Genomic DNA, 16,509 nt, shown 5'->3' with positions numbered 1-16,509 from the left:
GGCCTCCTACACCCTCCTCACCACCGATTTGGATCACTTGTTGTTCCCTTATCCCTGGGTTTATTAACACCACTACCTTTCCCCCCCACCTCCCCCTCTTCCATGTGCCCCCAGAACTGTCGGTACTGGTTTTCTCCTCCAGATTGTTCATCCAGCCTATTTTATTTAGACTTACCTGCGGAGATAATAGCATGCACAAAAACAAGGCAGAGCAAAACCAAGCAACAATAAGCTTGTAGTTAGTTCAAGGATCACTTGTTGGTCTTTAGGGGTGCTTTCCAGTCCAGTCTGTTGGGGCACCACGCCCTGGTCCCAAAGTCCTCCTTCAGCATTCCCTGGGGACCTCGCCCTTCCATTACCTTGCTGTTCTGATGCACCCCCGTTAGTGTTTTGCCTCAGTGTGGTGGGATCAGATTGTACCCAATTCCCACACTGTCTCTGGTGTTGTCCCCTGTAGGGCTATGGGTCAGTGAGGGACATCATGTCTCATAGTGGGGCCGGCCATGTGGTCCTCTCTGTGGACTGGCTGCTCTCATCGGGAACATCATTCTCGAGGCCTGGTGGTTCAGGATGTGCTCCACTCTCCTCCCGTGTGCTCTGATCAGATATGTCCCTCTCCCGGAGCTGCAGATTCAATGTCGTCCTTTGAAATAAATTTTTATGGGGGGACAGGCAGGTGTCCACGTAGTAGTTGGGGTTGGGGCCGGCCCCTCAGACCTCTCCTCTGGTTCCCTACCCCACGCTGGCATGTTGCATTCACATCTTGGAGCACTGGGTTGAGGTCTGGTCCTTCTTTCCCTGTGCACACACAGATATTTTAATGCTCTTTCCCTCTGCCTTTCCTTTCCCCCATTCCAATTAGAACATATCCATGGATCTATCTTTATATTTCCTGACACTTTTTCTCAGTCATCTCTTCTTTGCTAATGAGCCCATCCAGTGAGATTTTTATTTCAGTTACCATCATTTTCTGTCTTAAAATCCCATGTAGCCCTTCTTTGTAGCTCTCCCTTCCCCCAGACTGCCTGTCTTCTCACTTGTTGCAGAAGGGTTTCCCTGAATTGGTGGTTCAGGGGTAGGCGTCTCACTTCCCAACGTTTTTGTCCTTTCTTGTGGGGCAGCTTTAACAGAGCTGCTGCATGGTCAGATAATTACAACATTGGCACCTGTTGGTTGTCTTTATCCATGAATGGAGACTTTTCTGGTACTGTGCATTCTGAATAATTTTGGATTCTTATCCTGAGCACTTTGAATGTGAGTCCCTGGGTTTTGTTTAAATTTGTGTTAGTCTGGGTAGACTGGAGAAACAAATCCATAGACACTCATATGTGTATAGAAAAGATCTTTATATACAAGAGCAATTGTATATTAAGAAAACACCCTAGCCCAGTGCAGTCCAAGCCCATAAGTTTGATTATTAGCCCATATGTCCAGTACCAGTCTATAAATTCCTCTTCAGACTCACATAACACAAGCAATGATGCCGAATGCATGAAGATCACAGTCCAGTAGATGAAAACTGTTGTGGATCCAGTGGTGGTAGAGGCATCTCAGAGCTGGCAGGGGTCTCCATGTGGTTCCTTCAGCTCCGAAACTCTGACTGCCTCAGGGTAGCTTCATGTGGTTTCTCCTCAGAAATGTCTCGCAGGGAGTGAGCCAAGAGTGTCTCCCACCTCTTAGGAGGAAAAACAGCAGTCCCCAGAATCCTCAGAAGGCCATCCCCACCCAGAGGCCTCATTGGGTATGTCCTGATTGACAGCCTGGCCTTCACCCCTACACTCTTAATCCTCAAATTGACACCAGATTATGTAACTACCACAAAGTTCAATAGGGAATGTTGGTAATTTTTTTTGGCAGGCAGTGGGCTCAGTTTAAGCCACAAGTTCTGACAAGTGTTCTGTGGGTTATGGTTTTGATATCAGTTCTGTTCTCCAAGTTGTTACAGTATTATGTGTATACCACTCAGACCTGGGTGGTGGTCTATTTTGTAGTTCAGTCCTCATAATTTTCAGTGCACTCTTTAGCATTGTACCTATGCATGCTCACAATTGGGATGAGTGTAGGACTTCATAAACAGCTTTATGATCAGCTTCTCCTCTGTGATCTCCCTAGTACTTTCCAGAGCTTGAAAATTTTTCATAGAACGCCCTCTGTCTGCAACCACATCCACTTGAGTTTCAGTTCCCTTTTACTATTTGATCTCGGATTTTAAATATACAGAGGCAATACACCACATTGTGTATACAAGTAGGAACCTCACAGCAGCATATTTCCATTTCTTCCACTTTTGTGCTGCAGTTGTCATACATTTTACCTTTACGTGTTCTAAATTCCATGATCCATTGTTAACTTTGTTGCTTTTTAAATACCCTTAGTTATTAATGTTTTAGCTTTTTACATGAATGAAAAAACTGTCTCTGTGCCTACATATTTACCATTTCCAGTATGCTTCATTCCATTGTGTTGATCCAACTTTCCATCTAATATAATTTTTCTTCTGTTCATGGGATATATTTAACATTTCCTTCTGTCCTTGAATTGTTTGAGCTTAGGTTTGTCTGCAAAGTCTTTACTTGGCTTCTCCCCCATTATTTTATGGCTTGCATAGTTGTTTACAAGTAGTGTACATCTTTGTTACTTTTGTGTTTGTTTGTAATTTTAGTTTTCCATCAGCTTATTTTAAGTTCAGGGCTATAGAGTAGGAATCTAGGTCAGAGCCTTAATCCTTGATTAGCCATTTCATCACTGTACTTTTCTTGATGTAAACTTCATGGATCCTTTCCCTAGATGACATTGACCAGCTAGTTCATTTGATTTCTTGATGTAGTTATCATCTGTAGAATGGAGCTTATTAATGTACTTGATAATATGCTGGGCTGATGTAAAGAGTGAAAACAAACTGGTACAGATGGGAACTGGAAATACAGGGAATCTAGGACAGATGAACCCCCTCATGAGAGAGTGGCGATACCGAGAGGGTGGAGGGAAGATGGGGTAGAAAGGGGGAACTGATTACAAGGATCTACATATAACCCTCTCTGGGAGATGGACAACAGAAAAGTGGGTGAAGGGACACGTCGGACAGTGTAAGACATGACAAAATAATTTATAAATTATCAAGGGTTCATTGGCAAAGGGGGTGGGAGGGGGTGAAATAAGGAGCTGATACCAAGGGCTCAGGTAGAAAGCAAATGTTTTGAGAATGATGTCAACAAATATACAAATGTGCTTGACACATGGATGGATGGATGGATTGTGATGAGTTGCACGAGCCCCCATAAAATATGAAAAAAAAAAAGAGTGAAAACAGAGCATGTCTGTTGGTCCTGAGAGGTTGAGCTGTTTTGAAAAAGAAGCTAACTTGTTATCACTAAGATGTCTTTATTTTCTACGTTTGTTTTCAGGCACCATACTGGACATACCTCTTATGTGCCCTGGGACTCTTTATCTACCAGTCACTGGATGCTATTGATGGGAAGCAAGCCAGAAGAACAAATTCTTGTTCTCCCTTAGGGGAGCTCTTTGACCATGGTTGTGACTCTCTTTCCACAGGTATATTAGTGGAGCATTTGCTGTAGGTTTTGCTTAACAAGTAAACTAACATGTTTTTGAATGGCTAGTTTTTTACTTAGTGTATATTTGAGAGGCCCCCTGGTAGCATAATACAGTAAATATTAGGTAGTAAGCACGAAGTCAGTTCAAACTCACTAGCCACTCCTTGAGAGGAAGAAGAAGTTATCTGTTCCCGGAAAGATTTATATAGCCTTGAAACCCAAAAGAGCAGTGAATTTTGGTTTGCTACATCTGGGAACAGTATTGCAGTGTGTTTCAAAAGGATAACCACAAATTTATTGTTTTAAAGTATGCCTTACGTTAATCCATGATTTTGTCCATTAAAACTCTGTTACTAACCAATAAATGGCAAATATTAATACTTTTTCTAATTCTCACTTGGTCTCTTTTTTCTTCTATTTTCTTTTTATTTATTTTTTCATGTCTATTTTATTTTTTTAATCATTTTATTGGGGGCTCGTACAATTCTTATCACTGTCCATACATACATCCATGTGTCAAGCGCATATGTACATTTGTTGCCATCATCATTCTAAAAATATTTGCCTTCTACTTGAGCCCTTAGTATAGGCTGCTCATTTTCTCCCTCCCTCCCCACTCCCCCCACCTCATGAACCCTTCATAATTCATAAATTATTTTGTCATGTTACACTGTCTGACGAGTCCCTTGCCCTCTTCTCTGCTCTCCATCCCCCAGGGAGGAGGCTATGCATAGATTCTGTAATCAGTTCCCCCTTTCTACCCCACATTCCCTCCACCCTCCAGGCATTGCCACTCTCACCACTGGTCCTGAAGGAGTAATCTGTCCTGGATTCCCTGTGTTTCTACTTGCTATCTGTACCAATGTACATCCTCTGGTCTAGCCAGATTTGTAAGGTAGAATTGGGATCATGATAGTTGTGGGGAGGAAGTATTTAAGAACTAGAGGAAAGTTATATGTTTCATCATTGCTACCCTGCACCCTGACTGGCTCATCTTCAACCCACAACCCTTCAGGAAAGGGGTGTCCGGTTGGCTACTGATGGGCTTTGAGTCTCCGCTCTGCACTCACCCACATTTATAATGATAGGATTTTTTGTTCCTTGATGTTTGATACCTGATCCCTTCGACAGCTCCTGGTCACACAGACTGGGGTGTTTCTTCCATGTGGGTTTTGTTGCTTCTGAACTAGATGGCCACTTATTTATCTTTGAGCCTCCAAGACCCTGGACGCTATATCTTTTGATAGCCAGGAACCACCAGCTTTCTTCACATTTGTTTATACACACATTTGTCTTCATTGATCGTATCAGGAAGATGGGCACCCACTGATACGATTTTTAGTTTTTTGGTGTCTGATAACTGGTCCCTTCTACACCTCGTGGTCAGACAGGCTGGTTTGCTTCTTCCATGTGGGCTTTGATGCTTCTCAGCTAGATGGCTGCTTGTTTATCTTCAAGCCTTTAAGACCCCAGACGCTATATCTTTTGATAGTCGGGTACCATCAGCTTTCTTCACCACATTTGCTTTTGCACACATTTTTCTTCAGCTATCGTGTCGGGAAGGTGTGCATCCTGGAATGCCAATTTAATAGAACAAAGTGTTCTTGTGTTGAGTAAGTGCTTGAGTGGAGGCCCAATGTCCATCTGCTGCCTTAACACTAAACCTATAAAAATATGCACGTAGATGTTTCCCCACACTTATATATATTTACATATGTACATTCCAGTCTTTAGACCTCTGTAAATACCCTTGTCACCTAGTTCTTTCCTCTATTTCCTTTTATTTTCCTCTTGTCCCATTATCATGCTCAACCTTCATTTGGGTTTCAGTAATTTCTCTCAGTTTTCTTGCCCTTGCTGAATCCCTACCAGGCCTCATACCCTCCTTGCCACTGATTTTGGATCATTTGTTGCTCCCGTCCCTGGGTTGGTCAGCACCACCTCCTTACCCCTCTTCCCCCTCTCCCGTGTTCCCCTGGAACCGTTGGTCCCATTGTTTTCTCCTCCAGACTATTCATCCAGTCTATCTTATCTAGATAGTCTGTAGAGGTAATATGCACCAAAAATCAAGCCATAGCGAGATAGGTGATGTCTCACTCGGTCTTAAACCTGTCTTTCAGTGTTTATGGCCATTGGAGCTTCAATTGCTGTTCGTTTAGGAACTCATCCGGACTGGTTGTTTTTCTGCTCATTTATTGGAATGTTCATGTTTTACTGTGCTCATTGGCAGACATATGTTTCCGGCGTGTTGAGGTTTGGAAAGTAAGTATGCTTTTTATTTGTAACTTTATATATGTAACTAAATTTAGTTTCCTAATCTGTTAAATTTTAGTTATCCATAAAAGGGAGACAAAGCTGAAATCTGTAATTTAAATGATCTCTTGATTTATCAAAACCAGTGTTGCTGTTGTTAGGTTTCATTGAGTCAGTTCCAACCCATAGTGACTCTATGTACAACTGAATGAAGCACTGCCTGTCCTGCACCATCATCACAATTACTCCAGTGCCTTAGCCCATCGATGCAGCCAGTGTGTCAATCCATCTCCTGAGGACCTTTCTATAATCCCTGCCTCTCCCCTTTACCAAGCATGATGACCTCCTCCTGGTGCTGGTCTCTCCTGACAATATGTGTCTTAGGAGTACTCAGGCCCTTCTTCCAAGATAGACTGATTTGTCATTTTAGCAGTCCAGGGTACTTTCAATCTTCTTCTCCAGCACCACAATTCAAATGCATCTATTCTTCTGCAGTCTTCCTTCAGTGTCCAACTTCCACATGCATGAGGCACCCTGTGATGCCTCAAAGTGTCAGCTGTTTAAAATAGTAGCTCCCTGTGGCAGATAGCCTAAGCTGTATACTTTCCACTTTCCAAATGAAAAATATCACTGAAGATTGAGTAGGACAGATTGATGGCTCAGCTTAACATCTAAATCCAAAGGAGGGAATGGCATCAATGCTGAAATTATGAACACCTCATTGCAGAAGGCTATGAATGACATTTGAAGCCCCAAATCTCTTTTCAGGGTCAACACATAGATTAAGCCCCAGTGAACCTTCTCTGATCATAGTCCAGGGGTCGGAATAACATTGCTTGCCGCATTATAAACTCTATCATGGTAGCTGTTAGGTTTAAAATGTAAGGCCTTATCGTTTGATCTTCTTTTTGACCCAATTTTAAAGTTCTTTCAGTTTCTAATATTTTCTGCTTTGTCTTCGGTTAGGTGTTTCTGTTTTGTTTGCTCTTGTTGGGTTTTTTGGTTTGTTTTCTTGTTTTTTATATGATTTTCTGTATATGAAATCCAGGGTAGGTAAACCTATAGAGACAGTAACTAGATTATTAGTTTCCTAGGAGCATGACAGATGCTGGGAGCAAATGGCAACCTAACAATGATGAGTGCGAGAGTGAAGAGAGTGTTCTGAAATTGATTGTGATGATGATTGTGCAGGTCTTCTTGGTGTGGCTAAACTGTTGAATTGTATGATATGTGAATTATATGTCATTTAAAACTATTTTAAGTGAATTTTTAAAAAAATTAGCTAAATATATTATAGGGGCCATTATCATAGAGATAGTAGTTTTAAGTATAGATAAAATGTTCAGACTATACAAGGAAAGGGAATGCGGAGAGTAGAAGCATGTAAGATGTGGGAAAAGAAGCCATTTAGGAAAAATGCTAAAGAACTTCCAGTAAGGTACGAGAACCAGTAGAAAACCTGAAATTAACGGACAGGGCAAGATCTGACAAAATAACAATCTATAAATGATTAAGGGCTCGTGAGGGAGGGAGGAGCGGGGAGGGAGGGGGAAAAAAAGGACCTGATGCAAAGGGCTTAAGTGGAGAGCAAATTTAGGGCAAAGTGTACGGATATGCTTTATACAATTGATGTATGTATATGTATGGATTGTGATAAGAGTTGTATGAGCCCCTAATAAAATGTTAAAAAAAACAAACAAACCTGAAATTAAAACACAGCAAAGCAAAGCAGTTCAAGAAGGATGTGATCAACATGTTAAATATTATAGAAAGTTATATGAACCAGTAATGGACATGTATGTATCCCTTAGGTTTTAGAAATTCTGAGCCATAGAATCTGTGGTATGAACAATGCATATGTGAAGCCAAGGTGTACCTTAAATAATTATAGTGGAACAATTAGGAAAAATTTAAAGCAAAAGTCTTCTGTATTTTCCGTGATAACTATAATTAGCCATTTTTTGTGCTGTACATTTTCCCTGTGCTAATACCTCTATTTTGTTGTATCCTTTTTCACTTAGCAGTGTAATCAGATAATAGAGTATAATCAGTGTAATCAATCACTTAATGATTGAACTAGAGGTGAAAATAAATGAAGTCTATAGAGAGTTCTGGCAGGAGCTCTAGTGGCGTAGTGTTTATGAGTTGGGCTGTGATTCGAATGGTTAGCAGTTCAAAACGACCAGCTGCTCTGATGAAGAAAACAGGCTGTCTACTTCCACAAATAGTCTCAAAAACAAAAACAAAAAAGTCTTGAACATTCACAGAAGCGGCTCTACCTTGTCCTATAGGGTCACTGAGTCAGCATCCATTCGTTGTAAGATAGAGTTCTAGATGTTTGGTCTTTACTGGACAATTTAGCCTCCATATACAGGAATTTGGTTTATTTTCAGTTTTGTCATATACAGGAATTTGGTTTATTTTCAATTTTTTGTCCTTCCTATTTAGAGTGGATGTAACTGAAATTCAGGTAGCTTTAATAATCATCTTCGTGCTGTCTACATTTGGAGGAGCAACAATGTGGGACTATACGGTAAGTCTGACTACTTATAGTTTGAGTACTTTATAAATATTTTGAAGAAGTATTGCTAATTTTTTAAAAAATCCTTGCATGGTGTTAATAGTCATCTCACTTCTTACCTTTTTCATCTTTTCTTTTCACTTTATAATTGTTATCCTATATACCATACTATGGCATTTTACCCAATACATGAATATATTACCAAATGGAAGGAAAATGACCCTATTTAACTAATACAAAATTAAATACCTAGTTGCACTACCTTTTCAAGGCCAAAATTTGTCTCATGAAGTAGTTTAATTAATTTTAAAGATAAATAAATAAACCCAGTAAGGTATTTTACATTTGAAATTTATCCATTAATACCAGGAAAGAATTACTAATTTGCCTCTTTTATAAACTGTTAGGTAATGAAGAGACTCCGATACTAAGGAATGTATTTATTTTCTACTTGATTGGTGACCTCAGTAGTTTGATAAAAAGTTGGTTCAGAGGAGGTCACAGTCATAGGTTCAAGCTTTGAATAGGAAGAAAATTTATTTAAATTATTATGCTACTGTAACTTAAATCCACAACACTTAACAAAGTCAACTTCATGCTCACAAAATTGAGAATAACAAGGGAGGAGAAAACTGATCTCACACCAAGGGCTCAAGTAGAAAGCAAATGTTTTGAAAATGATTATGGCAACAAATGTAAAAATGTGCTTAACACATTGGATGTATGTATGGATTGTGAGAAGCATTGTACGAGCCCCAGTAAAATGATTTTTAAAAACTGAGAATAACATTATCAAAACCAATAAGTACTATTTACTTAATACGTATATATCTACATATTTTCCCATCACTGTTTCATCTGATCCTTAGAACAAGCCTATTAATTATGTTTTACAAAGAAAATAAAACTTGGAATGGTTGTCATTTGTCTAGTGATACATAGCGAGCAAGTATTTGAGCTAAAAATTAAGTAGATTGATTCCGGACTGTTTTAATTACTAAGTTGTAAAGTGCCAATAAAAGGTAATAAAAGGTTCCCCTGTACATTCATATTAGGACTACCAGTTGCAATTCACTTAAATTGGCTCAGAAATATACTTGGAGCATATAATTAGATACGCATTCTCCCTGAGGCATTCCTTTACCTTCTTATCATGTAGAAATAAATGGACTCAAGAAGATGCTATAATAAGGGGACTTCAAAAAGTTCATAGAAAACAGGTACTTAGGGGGAAATATGCATGTGTTCAAACATTTTTAATTGCAGGAGGGGAGTAATATTTTTTTCTGAAAGGGGAGTGGTAAGCCAATTAAATTTGGAAACCCAAAGTGTAGACAAAGCACAAAGCAATGGCTACCAAGAGGGGAAATAGTCTAATCAAAGCAAAAGCAACCTGGCCAAGATGCAGGCGTCTTCGTCTTCAAACTATGGCCAGCGGGCCACATGAAGCCCGCTGAGGACATTTATCCGGCCCGCCGGGTGTTTTTGCCCCTTTTTTTTACTTCATAGTTGTTTTTTTTAAACTATAGCCCACCCTCCAATGGGTCTCTAAGGGACAGTGAACTGGCCCCATTAAAAAAGTTTAAGGACCCCTGGTCAAGAGAAAAGGTAAAAGTAAATGACACCAGCTTGTAGATGCTCAAGACATTTTGCTTGTTGATTTTCTGATGGGCCAAAGGACAATAAAAATATTACTATACAGGGTTTTTGAGGTAGTCCACAATTTAACAAAAAATATCCTGAAAGCATCATCAGAGGATCTTTCACCATGACAAAACTACTCATTCCTCTCAGTCAAGGGCAGTTTTGTGAGAGTTATAATGGAAAATCAATAAGCATCCAACTCTCTTACAGACCTATTTGACTGATTTGTTTCCCCATCTTAAAAGTCTTTACAGGACCCCCTTTTTTTCCTCAGTTAATAATGTAAAACAGACTTCATTGACAAGGTTAAACTTTGAGGACCCTCAGTTCTTTTAAGATGGACTAAATGGCTGGTGAAGAGTTCTAGTGGTGTAGTGGTTGTATGTTGGCCAGTGAACCATAAGGTCCAAAGTTCAAAAGTACCAACTGCTCCAAGGGAGAAAGATGTGACTTTCTACTCCTGTAAACAGTTAGTCTTTTAAATTCACAAGGGCAGTTCTACCCTGTCCTATAGAGTCAATAATGAGTTGGCACCAACTCAATGGCAGTGAGTTTTGAGTTTTAGAAATGGCTGGTATCATCACTCAAAAAAGTATCTTAAACTTGATGGAGCCCTTGATAAGAAAAGGTTTTGATAAACTTTTTTTCATTTCATTTTTTTTCCCCACAAAGTTTTTGAAGTTTCCTTGTATATTTCTTTATGTGGTCCTGGGTAGATACACAACAGAAAGTGACCTAAATGCATTTAGACAAGTCTGAACAGTAAGTCAAATATGGTTGTCTTAAATTTAGAATTCTACTCTAATTATAAAGGTATAAACATACGAGAAGGATTCAATTTAATCTTAAAGTAATTCCACTCAATTCTTTTGATAAAGCACGCCTGTTTATTCTCACCAACAAATCCTTATTTCCAGCATAAACTTGTTAACCTGTAGATTCCATACATTTTGGTATAATATCTCAAAGTCTAATTTCAAAATATAGTAGCATATAACTTCTGATAATTTACTGCTGTTACTTTGTTTTAAATCCTTTGCTGCCTTTGGGAGTTTTCATGAACAACAAGTGACCAAAAGGTAAATATATTGGTAGGGAGGTAATCCTGATTATTAACTACACACAATTTTTGCATGCAAGCACATTTTTGTATTCATTACTTTTATGATGCAGATGATAGTGTCTGCCTTTTCCATGATTCTGCCTCTTTGAGGCTATTAAAGTCAGTACCTACCCATTTTCATGTTCTTGGTTAGTCAAATGAAGTCATAAAGTTAAGTATTTAATCATAATTCTGAAAATCTTCTTAGTATTTATTGAAGTTACTGGATTCATTTTTCACTTAATGAATAGCACCATTCCAAGAAATATTACTTCAGCCTACATTCCAGAGGCTTAAAGTTTAGTTACAAGAGAAAGAGGACAGCTCATTTTACAGGGCCATTACTACTTTATAGGAATAGCAAGTCTGTCTTCATAATTGATTTCTTTCTTTCCTTATTTCTAAAGATACCCATTTTAGAAATTAAATGGAAGATCTTTCCAGTTCTTGGAGTAGTGGGTGGAGCAATATTTTCCTGTTCCAATTATTTCCATGTTATTCTCCATGGTGGTGTTGGCAAGAATGGATCCACAATAGCAGTAAGCCATTAATTGTATCATCGTGTAGTACTCCTTTTGTGGTAACTTTCCTTAAAAGCATAGATAGTAAAAATAAGCTAAAGTTCAAGAATGGGGATGTGAGTTAAACTATCTTTAAACTTTTATTTTAGGAACATAGTATAAAAGCAAGGAGCCCAGTTAATGCAACAATGAAGCACTTGGTTGCTAACTAGAAAGCCAGGAGTTAGAACCCACCTCTTGGGGAAAGACAGACTTGGGATTTTCGACTATAAAAAACAGCCTAGACAACCCTATGGGATAGTGCTACTTTCTGCCACGTGGGATTGCGGAGTCAAAATCACCTCAACGGCTGTTAACAACTGTATAAAAGCATTTTTTAAAGTTTGGACTGCTGATAATCCAATTAGTTATCCACTGTTCATTATTCAGTTGTAAATAATTAAGACTTGCCATTTGTTTTCTTGTATTTTGTGCTTTGAGCATAATAGAAGAAAGGAGGTGTGGTAGAGACTGAATTCCTGACTAAATGGCAGAAAAGCTGCCCAAAATCAGTGATTTCACACAAGGAGCAATGTGTTTGCAAGCACATTTTACTGAAAAATACTTAAAGATCTACCCAGATATTTTTAAAAGGTAAAATGAATATTCCTTGTGTTTTTTATACTTTGCTAAAATTTCAGTACTTAAATGGGATAGTCAGCGTTCTTACAAAGTTTCCAAAAAACAAACACATCATTTCTATTATACTTAAAGCCTATTATCATCCACAAGGTAGAACATTGGAAGACAGCATTTATTCTGGGTCAAAACATTATTAAATTGTCTTTAAATTTTGGTTTATTTAAAGCTTTAATGTAGTAAAACTTTGTATAGAATAAGTCATTGTTAGTTTGGGCTGGTTATTAGTTTAAAGGAATTGTGTTGATGTAAAAGTAGAATTAAACATTTGTGGCACTATGCAATCCTTGAGTTCTGTGGAAGTTTGAAAAACTCAGTTCTTAAGTACATGGGTACAGGTAAGAGCTGGAAACACAGGGAATCCAGGACCAATAAACCCCTCAGAACCTATATTGAGAGTAGCCATACCAGGAGGATAAGGGAAGATGGGGGGACAGAGGGGGAAACCGATCACAATGATCTACCTATAACCCCACCCCCTCCCAGGGGGATGGACAACAGAAAAGTGGGTGAAGTGAGACACCAGGCAGTGTAAGACATGAAAAAATAGTAACAATTTATAAATTATCAAGGGTTTATGAGAGAAGGAGAAGAGGATGGGAGGAGGGAGGGGGGGAAATGAGAAGCTAATACTAAGGGCTCAAGTAGAAAGAGGTTAAAAATGATGATGGCAACAAATGCACAAATGTGCTTGACACCATGCATAGGTGTATGGATTGTGATGAGTTGTCCAAGCTCCCAGTAAAATGTTTTTGAAAAGCTCAACTCTTATCTATACTTTCAATAGCACAAAATACTCAAAATATATGTTCAATCTAATTGTTAGTGTCAAAATATGCTGCTGACTTTCTGCTTTATCCTTTAGGGCACCAGTGTTTTGTCACCTGGACTCCACATAGGACTAATTATCATACTGGCAATAATGATTTATAAAAAATCTGCAAGTAATGTATTTGAAAAACATCCTTGTCTTTACACCCTAATGTTTGGATGTGTCTTTGCTAAAATCGCACAAAAATTGGTGGTAAGAAATTATTTTACGGTATAATGTAGTCTCCACTATATATGGCTTGCTCTGTACTAAAGTAAAACCATAAAACTGCTCTATGATGCACTGTTAACACAGGAAAACAGATTTATAACTATCCAAGGTGGGGGGGGGTTTCCAAAGTTCATGGAAAAATAGAATTAAAAGACAAAGTAATTTTTCCACATACTTTTGGACACCTCAGTGTATAATAAGTTCCTAAGTAATTTTCTATTATAATCTTTGTAAGAAATTTAAATAAAGAAAACAGGATACCCTATCACGAATTTGACACATTTTTAGTATAAATATTCTAATATCAAATATAAGTTTAAATGTTCTCTATCCTGATTTGTATCAATATGGAATTAAAATTATAATTCATTCTCAGTCCTAAAAATAAGGCTCAAATGTATGAAATTTAATAATGAAATGATTATTTGTTTTCTAGGTAGCTCACATGACCAAAAGTGAACTATATCTTCAAGACTCGGTGTTTATTGGGCCAGGTCTTTTATTTTTAGACCAGTATTTTAGTAATTTTGTAGACGAATATATTGTCCTATGGGTAGCAATGGTAAGTAAATAATTTTTGTTAAGATTTTAAGACAGATATCAGATACTATGCTTAAAAGTCACTTTAGTGAGATAGCTTTTTAAGTAACTTCAATAGTCTACACAGTAAATACCTCTAAATCATATTTATAATCACTTCTTTTAAGCCGAGTTATTTTGTATGTAGAAATGGCTCATATCTAGAGATCAAATGTCCAACAACTTTTTTTGAGTGTGGGGTAGTAAATTAGGTAGTATTTTATGCTTCAAATCATCAATTTTGTAGTCAACAACTTAAACTACATATCAAACCTTCCAATTGCTTGCTTTGGCTTCCATCCCTTTTATTTCTGTTCTCCCTGCCTCCCCACCCTTGATTTCTTTTCTCCTTGTGGAATATTGCTTCATCCACCCTCCGTTGCCCTTCCCCCTTGGTAGTCATCGAAGTCTGTTTCCTTTCATATGAAAATCTGTCTTTATTGTTTTCCTTATAACACTGGTGTCATACAATATTTATCCTTTTTGTGATTGACCAATTTCACTCAGCATAATGTTCTTCAGGTCAATCCATGCCATGAGGTACACTGTGTGTATACCAGTTTTTTAATCCATTCTTCTACTAATAGGCCTTTGTTTCCATGGGTATATGGAAGGATATATACCCTTACTTTAGGGTATATACCCAGCAAAGAATTGGTGGGTCAGATGGAATTTTTATTCCCATTGTTTAAGGAAATACCATACTGCTTTCCAGTGGTTACATTTTCATAGTCCCACCAGAAGAGTGTAAGGGTTCCATTGATTTTGTTTTGAACTTCTGCATTTATTTTGTTTTGAACTTTGCTGTCAATGTTACAACTTAAATTTTGGAAAAAACACCTGTGTACCTCAAAAATATACAAAGTTTCCAATGAGTCAATTTTGATACAATCAAGCATGTGTTTCCAGAATAGAACAGTGCTCCATAGGGTTTTGAATGGCTCACTTTCAGAAGTAGTTCAAGCCTGTCTTCCGAGATAACTCTGGGTTAACTTGAACCTCCAACATTTAGAGATTCCACCTAAAAAAAAAATCACTTCATTCTGACTTTAATGTAGCTTTTTAACATAATAAAATTTTTAAAACTAGAGCTGCCACCAAGGGCTTAAGCAGAAAGAAAATGTTTTGAAAACGATGGTGGCTACATATGTACAAATGTGCTTGATACAACTGATGTATGGATTGTTATAAAAGCTGTAAGAGCCCCCAATAAAATTAATAAATTTTTAAGATAGACTCATCGCCACTCCTTGTGATAGAACTACCTGGTAGGATGTTCTCAAATGTAATCTTTATGGCAGCAGGTCACCAGGTCTTTCAGGGAGCAGCAGGGTAGAGTAACCCTTGTGCTACTAGGAATCCTTAAGATGGGGTTAAGAAAAACAACAACAAAAAACTGTTGCAGTCAGGTCGATTCTAACTAGTGACTCTACAGGACAGAATAGAACTGCCCCCAAAGGGTTTCTAAGTGTGGAATCTTTACAGAAGCTGACTGCTAGATCTTTGTCCCCTCCAGTAGCTGGTGGGGTGGAAGCTGCTGAGAGCCTAGCACCTGTGCAGCCAGGGCTCCTTAGATACAGCTAGTGCAGCAAGAACCGTGAGCTAATGTTGAAGAAATGAACAGGACAGTAATAAGCCTCTGAGACCATTTTGTGCTAGAAATTCTTAGTCTTGTGTATTATTAGGAATATAACTTGTATTTTGTAGTGATGAAGTTAAATTTTTATTACTTCCTAATTAATGTGGATAATATATGCCTATTATATTCAAATGGTTATATAAAATTGAGAGCAGCTGAGGAAAAAGATCATTGATAGCACTTCCAGCACAATACTATATGAATGAAGTACTATTGAACTTTCTAATTTTGTTGGGATGTATTATCTTTATGGTGATGGAGGTTGTTCATTAAATTTTGTGCACATAATTCAGTATATGCCTTCCCTCAACTATGGTCTTTTCCAGACCTATCACCTTACAGCTGATTTAGAAGAAATTTATTTGATGGAGTTCATTATAAAACAGTGACTGACCTTTTAGGGAGTTATTATTTTAAAATTTAGACATTTTAGGTTTAATCACACAATAAAAAGTTGAGACTATAGTCAGAAGACCTAAGTTCTGTTACATTCTAGGATTGGTATTGTATTTTAATTCTTTTGTTACTGAGCCAGTTTTTATAATTGTGACATACTCTGTGTATTCCATAAAACTCAACTCATGGTCCTCAATACTGACTCATAGCGACCCCATCTGAGATTGTAACAGTTTACAGAAGTAGAAAGTCCAGTCTTTCTCTTGCAGAGCTGCTGGTGATTGTGAACTGCTGACGGCAGATCACAGCCCGAGTAACCACACCACCTGTATAAAATCCACTGCCAGAGTCAATTAAGGTTCAAGATTGGCGCAGTAATTGTTTGACTGCTAACTGAAATGTGGCTGACTCAGATTCACCAGCTGTCCCAAGGAATCTACTTCTGTGAAGATTAGAGCCTTAGGAATCCATTGGGACAGTTATCTGTGTCCTATAGAGGTGCTATATGACTGAACCAAAACCGAAACTGTGTTGCAGTGGTGTCAGTTCTAATTCATAGCCACCCCATAGGACATCGGGT

General features: G+C 38.1%; 1 protein-coding gene across 3 annotated transcripts in view; it reads left to right on the top strand.

Annotated features, from left to right (window-relative positions):
- CHPT1 (choline phosphotransferase 1) overlaps window positions 1-16,509 on the top strand; it is a 43,088-nt gene that overhangs the window by 23,048 nt on the left and 3,531 nt on the right. For 2 of the 3 annotated variants that reach the window (XR_012784891.1, XM_075551099.1), the window contains exons 2-7: window positions 3,405-3,552; window positions 5,675-5,816; window positions 8,256-8,340; window positions 11,482-11,613; window positions 13,139-13,297; window positions 13,752-13,877. Coding sequence is in view for 2 of the 3 variants with exons in the window: in XM_075551099.1 (XP_075407214.1) it covers window positions 3,405-3,552; window positions 5,675-5,816; window positions 8,256-8,340; window positions 11,482-11,613; window positions 13,139-13,297; window positions 13,752-13,877 (792 nt within the window). In the remaining variant the exon portion in view is untranslated. The remainder of the gene's footprint in view (window positions 1-3,404; window positions 3,553-5,674; window positions 5,817-8,255; window positions 8,341-11,481; window positions 11,614-13,138; window positions 13,298-13,751; window positions 13,878-16,509) is intronic. The other variant, XM_075551100.1, reaches the window with a different exon arrangement.

The sequence above is a fragment of the Tenrec ecaudatus genome, chromosome 6 (assembly GCF_050624435.1).
Source record: "Tenrec ecaudatus isolate mTenEca1 chromosome 6, mTenEca1.hap1, whole genome shotgun sequence".
In the NCBI taxonomy this organism is placed as follows: domain Eukaryota; kingdom Metazoa; phylum Chordata; class Mammalia; order Afrosoricida; family Tenrecidae; genus Tenrec; species Tenrec ecaudatus.
Note: the sequence above shows the minus strand (reverse complement) of the source record. Positions and strands in the feature narration are given on the sequence as shown.